Raw genomic sequence first — 13,835 nt, forward strand, 5'->3', positions numbered from 1 at the left:
ATGTCGGGATAAGGATCGATGGGACGCCAGGACAATTGTCAAGTCTGGGCAAATTAATTAAAATGATATTGAACAACGAGGAAAGCACCTTATTAGCCATACTTCATTATGCCCAGATGTATGGATGCAACGTAGACGGTAATTGAGTCTCCTTGAATTTTAATTTAACAAGTAGAGTCCTACCAGCCTATCCCGTGTCTACTGTCTGTCCTAATATCCCAGCGACACTCACTATCATTCTCACATCCACTCCGTGCTGTTATGTGAATGACTGCTCGACTGAAATTCGTGTAACTGTCATTAAATTAAGCGAGTGTTTCCGTCCGATACCCAAGCGAGAAGTACAGGACATTTACATACCGTTCGGACCCAGCTAACAAGTACATACCGAACAAACGTATATACTGACCACGTGATGTACTTGTTTGTTACTATTGATCTCTTCGAAATTGATTTAAATGTCTCTCGGACTTGAGTCAGTTACATTTGCAGCTACAATTATTTATCACTACAACTATAGCATTTGTATAGCTTATGTCATTAATATCAAAAATTCATCCCTTGATCCATAAGTAATGTCATACCATTACGTTTTTATTTTTTGTACTAAAGAAGGGTATGTGTTGCGATTAATATAGTTCGTGTGCCTGTGTATCGTATATCCTGTTTCTTATAACTTTTTTCAATATCCAATGCGCATACAGGTAGAGAGGTATAATTCATTGATCAATGAATTATAGAATAAACATACTGATTCAATGTCAGTACATTCAGTATAAAAATCTTTTGATCTTGCAAAGTGCTCAACCGACGATTGCCATTTGCATACAAGTAGAAGAGTTTGGTTAAACAGACTTAGAAACTCCGAAACACTTGACCCCGTTTCCTTTTAATCCCTTGAATGAGACACACTGCAGGAAAAGGCCCGGTTCACCGTCCATCGTTTCAATTGATATTATCGTCTCTCGAGTACGTGGATTGTGGTTTTCCTAACTTCAAAAAACTATCCACCCTTTTCAAATGACCGATTCAATCGTCTTTGCAAATGGAAACGATAGCGAGCCAATCTCATCGTGAAGTTTCTACAGTTGCAAAGTTGTTTTATAGAGAGAGAAGTTATACCGAGAAGGTAAAAAAAACAAACGTGAAAGAAATGTGGAATTCAAGGTACGAGAAAGATTTCAAAGGTTGACATTAGATGCTACCCTTCGAGATTACCTTCAGTCAGTGTCTGACTGCTTGATTGTCTTAAAGAAAATTATTTTACTTAATCGTTCAACATCGCAATGAAATACTTTGTCCAATAAAAAATAGTCCTCGCCTGACAAAAGAGAGAAATGAGAAAAAATGATGGAAATAGGAAAAGCTCGTTATAAGAGATACGCTCGATCAAAATGAATTATAAGGACTCCTTTTTTACCAAGATAGTACAATTTTGAGTTTACGTTCCTTTACTCCATATTGCTTTGCATATATATATATATATACATATACATATACATATACGTAATTGCCCTTTGTACTCTAGTACCCTTGAGCGACTGCACGAGCTTTATTACTTCAAGACTCGTCCGTGGAAATGCTTAGACTCCAGCTCACTGTGAAGGTTCGTAGTCTTCCTATTATTATTATTATTATTACTACTCCTCTTATTAGCATTATCATTGTTAACGTCAAAGCGCATATTTCGTATATACTTAAACTAAGATGCGGTATCTAAAGGAAGGGTGAAGCTATGCACTTGGGAAACTTATTAGGTACATTTTGTACGGGAATGGCGAAGCATTGCTGCGTTTAACGAGGACCGAATGCCTCCAGGGATCTTTTGCTTCTTGCGATTTATCTCTATACCAGGCAGCGCTGCTGCCATAAGCACGTTCTCCAGGTGGCTTAACAGGGATAAACCGACGCGTCGACAAAACGCTCCAAGAGTCTGCCCTGGCATCCGCTAATGAGCTACGACGACACTGCTTCGTAGGTAGGTAGGTAGGTAGGTAGGTAGGTTGGTAGGTTGGTACCTACCCACTCGGAGTGTACGAGCAATTTCTACGCACTCAGGCATGTGTTTCGCAATCAGATTGGAGACAAGATATTCGCGGAACCGAATCATGGTCCGTTGGTATGTATTGGGTACGGTAGAGCGAAGTAGTTGAAAATAATCAAAAACAAAATGTATATGTCTAATAATATGGAATATTTCGTGGTTTAAGGGGAAAAAAAGGTAAAACAATCCGACGTGCATTAGTGTTGATCACGTGTGAGATTAATTTGCAATTCAATAGATAGTATATTTAAAGTATACTGAAGCACAGGCTGTCGCTCGATATTTAATTTTAACAAACGAAATCGAATGCCAACATTTCCGCTAGAGCAGTATTACCAGTGGGAAACTAATCGAATAATCATGGAGACTGACGGATTTTTTGTTCATGCTCGTCGAAGTTAAATAATAATTTTGATATTATATTAAACAAATACGTAATGTAATAAAAATATTTACTATGATTCAGAATAGTATTTTATTTCCATACGGTTATATTTATCAATAAATTAAAAATTGTTAGTGTTCCCAATGAAATTTCCAAATTCCAAATGATATAGATTTACATAAAAAAATTTCGTAATTAAAAAGAATATTCGTTCAATTAAAAAATTATATAACATGCAATTTTACATTACAAATTTCTCTACGTAATGATGACGCTCCGAATTACGAGAATTCTAATTAAAAATAATCCACCGACATTTTCGCCGATCGGACGGTAAAGTCTCACGAGCACGAAGAAGACGAATCGTGAGAGTGGCATTCCTCTTAATTAGGATAGCGAAGTGTCCCGCTGCGAACAGTGAGATACAGTCAGTAAACTGGTTTGTTAAATAAACGCATGTATGGCCACGAGTCCCGCAACGAAACCATCTGCGTGTACGGAGAAGCTAATTGTATTTCGAAGGGGCCCGAGTTGGGTTTGCTGGTCCCACTGTGTAGAAGGGTAGAAGAGTGCAGTGCGGTGTGATAACGTCATCCAATTAGCCCAGAAAGGAGTTCCGAACGAATTCACTCGTAGATAAGAAATTACAACGAAAATTGTATCCCGCGTCTCGACGCGCAGCCATCGCGACTCGTATTTATTTCTATGCCAAATTCAAATTTCTTCTCAATTTCAGTCTAAACAAAATTTTTAATCATGTAATTGAAAAGTAACGTGGGGGCAACAAGATCTTAGAGTGGCTGCAATCCTCGTCTAACTCTGGAAAATACGCAACGCGATCTCCCTTCCAACCCCCTCCTTCTCTCCCACCACCCCTACCCCAACAAGCTGTTACTAATTACCGCGAGTTTGTATTAATGTGGATGTTAGCATTCCAGTGGGTATGGCTTTCAGTGCCGTAAACGTACCTATAAGAGCTCTACGTAAATGTACACGTTATACGCAGCGTTACGAGGGGACGCCATCATGTCACGGATGCCAGGTGGACCTAACTGCTCACGCAGTCTGTCGTTTCGGTGGAAAACCGCACGCGGCTACGGTTTTACATCGTATCGTATGTATACCTTACATTCTTGTCCTTAGTACGAAATTGCTATCACAAGCATCCATATTGAACCTGTACTATAATATCCTATGTCGTCAAATAGAATAAAAAAAAGTACCACTTTTACCTCCTATTTAAATTTAGAAAATCTTGTATACGTATTAAAAAAAAGGCTACGTTATATGATGGCATTCTTTATGGGTACGTCGTATATAAACAAGCTACAGCCGTACAAAGAGTCAAATGTCATTACAACAAGAAACGGAGCAGTGAGTATTCTCGTTAAAACTCAAGGGTTTTTGCATAATTCATACAAATAAAAATGGTTTTAATAACAAGAATAAATAATATTAGGAAGCAGCGAACAAAGCTAATTGTATCGGCAGGTGGACGTTTATTATACCACTTTTGATACATTATTTTCTACTTCCCGCAACCACCGCGAGCCGCAGCACCAGTAGCGGCTACGTCATCCCAATACAAGCTGCAAGTTTAAACCAACAATCGAATAAATAATATTATATAAATGCAAATTGGCAGTCGGAATATTTACGGTAATGGAAAAATGTAATCACTGACGTTCCCCGTCTAGGTGGTATAGACGCTCGCTCTTTCACTCACTTCTTTACCACCCTCAGACCTTCCCCTTATTATACCAGGCGAGATCGGCATTCGAAGTCATCCCCAGCTCAACCTATACCTACCCATTCCGGAGCCACCCCGTTTCAACCAATTCCCTTTATCACTATTCCTTATTCCCAGTTTCCGTGACAACATCTTAATTTCAAAAGAGAAATGCTGCGCGGAATCGTGATATTGTACAGCGCTACTGATCCAATTTGAGGAATATATATGTAGTCCTGGCTGCTCGTTCACGGAATGCCATTTAACCGGGAAATATTTGCGGTTACACGCAGCAGTGTATATAGACTGTTTCGGAATGACTCGCGGTCCAGACTCGATAATAACAATTTATCGAAAATAGCTTAAAAGTAACCCGGAAACGAATTGTCGGGAATTCAACAAAGTTATAGAACGACCAATCGTTTCCTGTATACGTAAAGGAAGACTGCAAGCGATCTAGGTAACTTGTACCTTTGTACATACAAGCACAGTACTTCCCTCATCCTTTATCTATTCGCTGGATACAGTTTCTCGCATTGTTTTCTTCGGCGGAGGGTATATGTTTTTAACGAGGAAACTTTCCTCAAATAAATTTCGCGAATCAGCGCCTGCTAAAGCGTACTCCGTATACCTATATATATACGTACATGGGTACCAGCATAGTCCCTATACAGAATACGTACGGTATAGAGCATTATGTATGTACGATCTCTAATATTTACGCTCGCGATACAAGTACCGAGTTTAACTTGTGAAATGCGCCCGAATAAACGAAGCGCAAGATAAGACGTAACTCGGAAGAAGAGGGAATGGCCGAGGGGGTCGAAGAAAGGGGATGGACACAATCGGAGTTGCGAGTGCTGCAGAGTTTTCTGTAATTTTCTTCGTCCTGTTTGCTCTGTCGTTTTGTGCAGGGGGAAAGAAAGCTATTCTAAAATCGTTGGATCTTTCTCCTGCCTGAGTAAAATTTTACTTGCGCGAGTAGGAGAGGGATGAGGAAGGGGATTCGGCTACTTAGCCCTTTCGAAATTAGGGACAATTTGCGACGCACAAAGAGTGGATGCTAGTGCGGAGCTCGGCTATTAATTAATGAAAACACACCGGGAGCCATTGTCCTCGGCATAATCGTTGTTTTCCCAATTTCCTCCCTTTCTCGCCATCTTCCATCGTTTCTCCCTCTCTCTCTCTCTCTCTCTCTCTCTCTCTCGCCTTTATCGCGCTCTCACTCTCTGGTTTCTCTTCGAATGTCTCACTCGACGGTCAGCACTCTCTCGTCGCTGTGAAACTTTACCATGGCACACCCCATGCTTTTCTTACCTCGAAATTCACATTTCGGTAATCATTTTATTAGCCAGCCCTTAACATCCTATTAATAAGAGAAGTTTTGGACAATGGCTTTATTTACGGAAAAGTTTACCCGGATCGCAGTTGCCGTTTACTCTCAATCGTACGCTATTGAAATTCCGACTGTTTGACATAGCAGCGTTTCGCATAAGCGTCCGTATTCGCTGCGCAGAGACTGTCGTGAGAGTTTCTAAATCGGCAAGGTTGTGGCCTCGGCCTTTGGTGGCGAAAATAGATATTCGGTATTTGCGCGGAATGGCCTAAGGTTGTTGGGACATAAAATTGTTAAAGCTGACGCACAAAAGAGAGTTACTAAAAGCATTCCAAAATCGAAGGAGAGGCGACGAAGAGGGTTTATTGGTCGGCCGGTTGCCCGGGATGGGTCGCGCGTACCCTTTATGCCGATTAAAAGAATTAAAGACAGAAATTAAAATCCTCGTGAAGTTGCGATGATGCGTCAGAGGCGTAGAAGGGTCGACTAATAGAAAGAGAAAGGATCAAAGGGTATAATCAAAAGGTGCTAGCAGTCACAATGGAAAGAGAAGGGAAGCCACTCTTGAAACAATTTAAAGCGGCTTAAAATCGACCGCCGCATTTTACTTTATCGTCATCATAAACGTCCCCATGGATTTATATTTATATATAAAGATATACCCTTCTTCGTTCTTTTAGGCGTGGTCCTCAGTTTTGTTTCCAGCACTTTTTGCCCCCTGTCTTTTCTCATCCCCGTCCTACTCTCCTTACCCTCTTTACCGGTCCTTGCCCTTACGATGGAATAGAGTGAACGCAGAGGACAGTCCTTCGAGTTGACCCTCGTCCTCCCTTGGTAGGCATTAAGCAACCCTCAACGTCTCCGAGCCTACTTTGTTTTTCTTTCATTAATTCCAGCACGCGGAACGTAACCAACTTAAAAACTAATAAATAATCCCACTCAAGTCGTCCGCTGCCTCCGTTTCTCGTTTCTTCCCTTATACTCAGTCTGACTTCATCCACCTTTCCTGCCTTATATATTCATCCCTTTATCCCGACCTGGTATCATCCTTTCCCTGGATCCTCGTTTCTTTCTGCTTCTTACTCCAGACAGTTATCCCAAGCTAAGGGTACAGGCCACAGGGGCATTTAATTGCTGGAAATATGTCTTGGTCCCAGATACCATAGCCGTCGCATTGACCAAATTGCTCGGCAAAGCTAATCCTGCAGGACTATAACATGGAAATCCTCTGAGTTTACGGGATGCTTTAATTTCGTTCCTGCCACTCTTCTCGTTTCCTTGTTAAATACTGCAAACGGCGAGAATACCAAAAAGAGGGTTTAGACTTCAGACCTGGCTGCGCTATGATCACGACCTGAAGACGATTAAGAATATGCCGGCCAATCCGAACGTAGTAGCGCAGAAAGGAGTCTACGGCAGGCTGGGGATAAATTGGAAAAAAGTTTTCAGAGAGAAATCCATTCCCTCCCCTCCCTCTCTCGCCCCTCCCTTTTGTTTTCACTTCAACCAAACACACACCTGCAGCAACGGACTCGCGTGAGTTTTTATTCGAGGAATTGTGTAGTAAAGCTGGCTAGTCGCACGGGAGTCGAGCAGCCACCTACAAGCTGTGGCAATAAAAGGGATTTATCGATGCCACAAAATGGCGGCTCCTTGCCTGCCCTCTCGCGGTCGTACTTCATTTTGCCGATATTAAATGCTGTAAATTCAGGCCGCACGCCACCTCCGCGTCTAGAAACCTGGACGGGGCGCGGTTGCAAAGAAAAGTGTAGCAAAAGAAAGTAAAGTCTGTCTCTCTCTCACTCTATACCTACAATTTTACCAAAAATACATACTCCCGATATTCTCGATGTAACCTTTCTTATTTATATCGTCTCATTAATTCCTAATTAGCACCCCCTTGGTAGAAACATTCTATCCTTTTCCATTCTCTCCTACCTTCCCGCAGAGCCTCCCACAACTTCACTCACTGGTTACCGCCAACACTTTTGTTAACATCAGTAAACATTTCCACACAGACATATTAAATGAAAAACATAAAATCTTTACCGAATCACCTTTTTGTATAATTGCTATACAAAAAATCCCAATAGTACGCACTCAAAAATCCAACTTGAAAAACTGTCAATAGCACGTTAACGCCGCTACGTGGCTACGCGTCAATGCGCTCGGAACCAAAGCCTTAGGCTTCTTCTTTTACTGAAGATAGCTGTGCCTACCCACGGGATAGGCGATATAAGCCGCGTAATAAGGGTTGTAAAAGGGAAAATTTACGATGGGTGTTTACGTAGAAATCCAATCATACGCACATAACGTGTAAGTGCGACGACGAAATAACTCTGCAGCTCTTGCGCATAAACAGTACCAGAAACTGGTGGCATGTCAGATGCAATGGAGGATCGTAGAAGGTATAGATATCTATATAGTAAGATATACGAACGAGGAAAGAGAGGAATAGTGTAACAGTAGTCATTCTCAGTTTTATTCCCCATCACACCATAGCCCACCGTCTGGCATGTTACGAGTAGGTATCCATAGTCTAGCAGCATGACACGAAGCAAGCAAATTTGCAATATTTGTAAGCCAGCAAATGACCAGCCAATCGTTTCGCCAGTGACTCCCCAGATTGGATCCCTTTATGCCACCAAGAAAATTCTCGAAGCTGACGACAACAGTAAACTCCAAGTGTACCATAAATCCAGTTATTTTTCTCTTTCTCTCTCGCGGACGCACCACTTCCTCATCTTATTTGCTGTCCCGAACGATTATTAAATAGTAGTAGCACTTTCATCCTATTTATGATACCTTTTACCACGATCTTCTGCTTCATAGTAGAGAACTAAATTCCTTTGACAAGGTTTACTATAATTTTACCCGTATACATTCATAGTGGAAAAGTATGCTTAGGACGAATTTGACGAATGATAAAATTATTCATTAAGCATTCTAATTTTATATTAACCGAACCAGCACGCGGAATGAACTTCGAAGTGCTCTTGAGAAGTATATTTACCTGTTGAGTAATTTTGAAAAAAAAATACAATAGCAAAATTGTAAGAGTGCTCAAAAAGGGAGACAGTTACACAGAAAGAAAATATGTTTAATCCAATTTCGAGCTTTGTGAATAAGTTTATTTATGTAATTATTACTTTAAAGTCCTATAAGGAAGTTTCTATGAAAAATTGTATCATCGTCAAACTCAGCACGGATGATCCATCGGTAAAAGTTACAGTGCTCGTTCGTACGCTGGCGACAACGTACTTACGTTTCTCGCAATAGTGCGATGGGATTATGTACCGAAGTTAAATGTAGCGTATAGCGCGAGGTGAAGTACGATGGCGAAAGGGATGCTCGAAACGTGGATGAGAAGGGCGTGAAGGTCTACGTGACTGAAATCGTTAAGGGTTTGCGTAGCCGGCGGGCCACTTTCCAGGAAATGTAACTGCTAGGCACCCCATTTAATTCAATGCTTCGACCAGGAGCGAACCTGACATCCATTACTACTTATCGTGCTTCAGGATCAGCTTATTAAGCACGAATCTTCGTATCATCGACTATTCTGATACCCTACTTCCACTTCCTAATACCATATCACCTTTTGCCTCTTAATTTTCACAAATTATCATTCATTCACGAAATTAATTGAAATTACTAAAAATATCAATTTTTTATTTTATCTTGAACAATTTATAGGTTTCCATATTTCTTCAATACTAATTTACGCATAACGTGTACGTAGGATTTAGTTTAATGTGCCCGTTAAGTAGCTAGTTTATATTTAGAATGAAATTTTATGTCAATTATTCAATGAGCGTAACTTCATCATTGGTTCGAGTGTTACCCCACCAAAAGTCACGTTTCTATAATTTTGATGTAGCATCTCCTTCAGCTGCTCCGAATGTTCGCTATCGCGTGTCTCACAGACGACTTTAATATCGACACTGAATACGTCAGATATGATCCAAGCTCGTTCGTGCATGATATCCTTTATCGAAACACCAATGCTTGCCAACATCCTGCAGAGTTCCGATATACCACCAGGTCTGTCGGATATGGTAACAGTGAATTTGAGTAGACGTCCCTCAGCAACAAGGCCTCTTTCTAAACATCTACCCAATATGGTAGTGTCGATATTACCACCGCAAAGAAGTAAGACGACCCTAAAAATCACAAGAGATTGACCGTAAGAAATAATTGAGTAAATTATAAATACAACTAAATAAATTGTCTCCTAACCTCTTTCCTTTAAGATCATCAAGTTGACCAGCAAGAATAGCTGCCAGTCCTGTAGCACCGGCACCTTCGACAATGTATTTTTCATGTTCTACTAATTTCAAAATCGATACGGCAATCCATTCTTCTTTGACCACCACCATTTTGTCAATAAGCGAATTGGCCGTAGCAAAAGCGTTGTATCCTACCATAGGCACAGCCAAACCATCGGCCAATGTTGAATGTATATCCGTAGGAACAGGATGACCGGCAGCTCTGGCTGCTGTAAAACTTGGGCATCTCTCAGACTCCACGCCCTAAATAAATACCAGGGCAATCAAGGAAACCATACAAACTGTCCATATTAAGTATTTTTAACTCACTATAATTTGCACATGAGGTTGCAAAGTTTTAACAGCCAAAGCAACCCCAGCGATCAATCCTCCGCCCCCCACAGGTACAACAACAGCATCAACATCCTTTACCTGTTCGACTATTTCCAAGCCCAACGTACCTTGACCAGCCATTATGTGAGGATGGTCATATCTAGTGAAAGAAAATAAATTTTCAAAACTTATCCACTAATACTTTCGAAAATTGTACTCTAAGAGCACATGCATTTTCCACGGTAATAGAATACTTTTTTTTTATCTAAAACATACATATTGTATATTTTTTTAAATTTTATTGTACCTACCCGTTTATATATGTAAGACCCTTCTCTTGTCCTTGTTTCAGGGCAATACGTTTCGCCTCTCCCATATCTAAACCTTCGACGACCACATTGGCTCCGTATTGTCTACAGGCAGTGATTTTCATTATCGGAGCGAACACCGGCATCACCACTGTCACCGGAATTCCGAGCTTCGATCCGTGATAGCACAATGCCAAAGCGTGATTGCCCAGGGATGCGGAAATCACTCCGACTCGCTTCTGATCTTCCGTGAGCATCAACAGGGCGTACCTGGCTCCACGCTCTTTGAAACTTCCTGTCTTTTGGAGGAAGTCTTTCTTTAGATAGAGCTCCATTCCGGTCGCGTGCGACATTTGTGAGCGCTGTTGAGGTTAATAATAACCACTGTTATCATTATTATTATCAGTATAGAGTATCCAATTTTTACAATACTTGGAACACACTTACCGTGCATGCTGTGTTAACGATACCAGATTTTATTTTAAATGCAGCTAACGTAATATCCTCGAATGTTATTTTATTCGGATTATCTTCCTTGCAGAAAGGATCCACTGGAATCATATTGTCCTGTTGATAAAGATGTGAAAATAAAGTATTGTATTTATAATAAAATTTACAAATTAGTGACAAATTTTATGAACGTTTATATTCGTTCTACGTTATTATTCAGATAAATAATTACTTGTGTTTGAACAGGAACGTTTGTCGTTTCCATGGTCGTCTTATGCAAGTCCGGAAATTCCTGAAAACTTGGTTTTTTATTCAAATCCTTCATGTTGAGAGGCAAAATTATACTATTGGAACGACACTGCAAACTATTGAAAACTGTTATCAACACTTTTCACTTGTCAGTGAACTTCCAGTGGTGAACTAAGCTGTTACGTTATGAGTCAATAATTAATGTATCCGACTAATCTCATGACCTCTGTACTCGTCACGTGTATTCAAGATATCTCATATTGCTACTGGTTTAAGAATATTATGAAATAAAAATATTTCATACTGAATCGTTTTTAATATAATATTACGCAATTTCGTATACTTATATTTCATTTAATATTATGCAAAAAATATGCAAACATATGCTGACAGCAAGGAGTGACATTCCTCATCTACGGAATCGCAATCTGAAACGCAATAATTCGTTGCGCTTCGTGAATAACCGCCTGTATCCGATAATATGCTATTTTATGAAAATGCTATATACGGGCTTTGCAAATGGAAACGACCACTAACCGAGACTAGCGAAAAACCGTTCAATAAAAATGTCAACCAATCGAACCCTCATAGATTGCCATACCGTCGGAAAGACACATAACGATTTACCTGCAAGTAATAACCGTGAACTAAATTTGCAATGGTATCGTTTGAAAAATGTTAAAGAGGAACAAATGAAGATTTTCACAGAGACTTACATAATATGTGTCAGAGATCACGATTTGTCTTATTGTCCAGAGCGCCGTTGATTCAATTCATATAGCGTGTCCCAGTGAATGACTGCTCCTCCATAAATGAAATTCCCTACATGAATTCCATGATAACCTCGCAAGATAAATTCAACAGATTGTAATGTCTTTCTTTATATTCAGACAAGACTGCCGAACGGATATAAAAGATAGCAAGGCCAAATTTACGTGCGTTTAATATTCCTAAATCTATGTCCCTTTCGAACCTGCACAACCCGCTTGAAAACCATGCCGTCGGAAACAATAGCCTGTATATTAATGGTTATTAATTTTGGACAGCACGAAGAGGAAGTACGCGTCATATCTGTCCCCCTGGATTTAGCCCTAATCTCATTCCCGTAAATCTCAGCCCAGCTTCTACCTTATCTGCCTCAGATGTTCTACCCTGTAAGTAGAAGGAGATACACATATATTATATATATAAAGTACGTTCCCATGTTAATTCTGGTTGCTTGTTAGAAATTATCTTGCGTAAGCATCACGACGTTACTCTGTATAGCGCGTACGATAATATTTACTTCGCTCATTACGTACTCTGTTTATTATTTTATATTTAAGAAGTGCGTAAATCTTATCGAACTTGAATATACCATAAGACCGTTACTGATAATGATGTTTAGTCTACCATTGAATTGAATTGATTAGCAGTTTTCGAAAATGCAGATTTAGATTCCGATTAAGGAATCTGGTGATAACGTTACAGCCAATAGCGTCCCTAATTAAGTGCAATGGAGTCTGCAAGTGATCATGGACCACAAAGCTGATTATATCCAATCAAATGAGCATTATCAATCCTCTGTTCAGATACCTCATGCTCAAAAGTCTCTAGCATCTCATTAATTTAGGCAAAGAATTCAAATTCATGGAGAACGCATGTTTAATTAGTTTCTGTTTTTAAATCGTTCTCGAATAAAATTCTTACCATGGCATAAGCAATTGAATACCTCGCGAATGATTTATACAATTATTAATAATTTATATTTCTTTTTAATTTACTCGAGAAGCAAAAAGGCATTTATGCTGGAAATACAGCAACTGCAAGAAAAGGGTCGTTGATGCCTGCTGGTACGTTTTTTTCCAGATCAGCCAATCGATTGACACCAGATTGAATTCACAATTGGCAAAACCAGGTCAGACCCGGCCACGAGTTGGATGATTTTCCGTAATATATGTACGTTGATAAAAAAGAATACCACGACCTATCCGGGGTCACATTTTCATTTGAGTGCATAGAGATGCATTAGCAGGTGCATAAAAATGCACAGGCTGACTGCTCTTCTTTGTATTTGCTGGAGAACGCTGACACAAGCGTAATGGCATTTATTTGCATATGCACAGGTGCATGCATGAGCGTATATGTAAAAACGTTTTGCGAGATTGCATTAAGGCTCGTACACAACGGGATTCTCAGAATGGGAATGACCAGTTAGTAGCAAACGATTAATGCACTTTACTGCGGTGACCTATAAGATTACCAATATCCCGGAGGGAACACTTACAATTCTGATGGTTCTGTCGATAGTTTAATAGCCGCCACATCGGTCGTTGTTCCGACGTGCAAATAATCGACTTTTCTACGAATATTCAGATCGCTCGCGCTAGAGAAATTACCCACATTCACACCCACGACACCTGCGTAGTGCTGCACCTGGGACCTATGCAGCTGCTGAATGTAGAACTTGCACTGAGAAAATACACTTTGTCCATTAATTATACATTGGTCTATGTTGTCATTTTGTTATTAGTTCAATTACGGTGATTAATGATTTTTTTACTCCTAAAAATACCCTCACTAAAAAACACTACCAGGGAGCCAGTAGTCACTACTGGCACCACAGTATGAAAAAAAAATAAATAAAAAGCAAATATTGAACTATTTTTGCTGTGCATATGGAACAAAATACAAATATAATGATATTGAACACAAATTTGTTAACTCTCTAAATTTTATGCAAACACATTCTGCATC

General features: G+C 39.9%; 1 protein-coding gene across 2 annotated transcripts; it reads right to left on the minus strand.

Annotated features, from left to right (window-relative positions):
* Positions 1-8,603: 8,603 nt before the first annotated feature.
* LOC107265898 (L-threonine ammonia-lyase) lies at positions 8,604-11,927 on the minus strand. 2 transcript variants are annotated; one of them, XM_015735799.2, is made up of 7 exons: positions 11,816-11,927; positions 11,083-11,142; positions 10,848-10,967; positions 10,404-10,762; positions 10,090-10,252; positions 9,731-10,023; positions 8,604-9,654 (listed from the first exon to the last, which is right to left on the minus strand). In XM_015735799.2, the coding sequence occupies exons 2-7, from the start codon at positions 11,113-11,115 to the stop codon at positions 9,291-9,293; spliced, it is 1,332 nt and encodes a 443-aa protein (XP_015591285.1). In that variant the 5' UTR covers positions 11,116-11,142; positions 11,816-11,927; the 3' UTR covers positions 8,604-9,290. The 2 variants fall into 2 exon arrangements, with proteins under 2 accessions (XP_015591285.1, XP_015591284.1); XM_015735798.2 differs by lacking the exon at positions 11,816-11,927 and having other exon boundaries at positions 11,083-11,294.
* Between the last annotated feature and the right edge of the window lie 1,908 nt (positions 11,928-13,835).

This window comes from Cephus cinctus, unplaced genomic scaffold (assembly GCF_000341935.2).
Source record: "Cephus cinctus unplaced genomic scaffold, Ccin1 Ccin1_scaffold0240, whole genome shotgun sequence".
Classification (NCBI taxonomy): Eukaryota; Metazoa; Arthropoda; class Insecta; order Hymenoptera; family Cephidae; genus Cephus; species Cephus cinctus.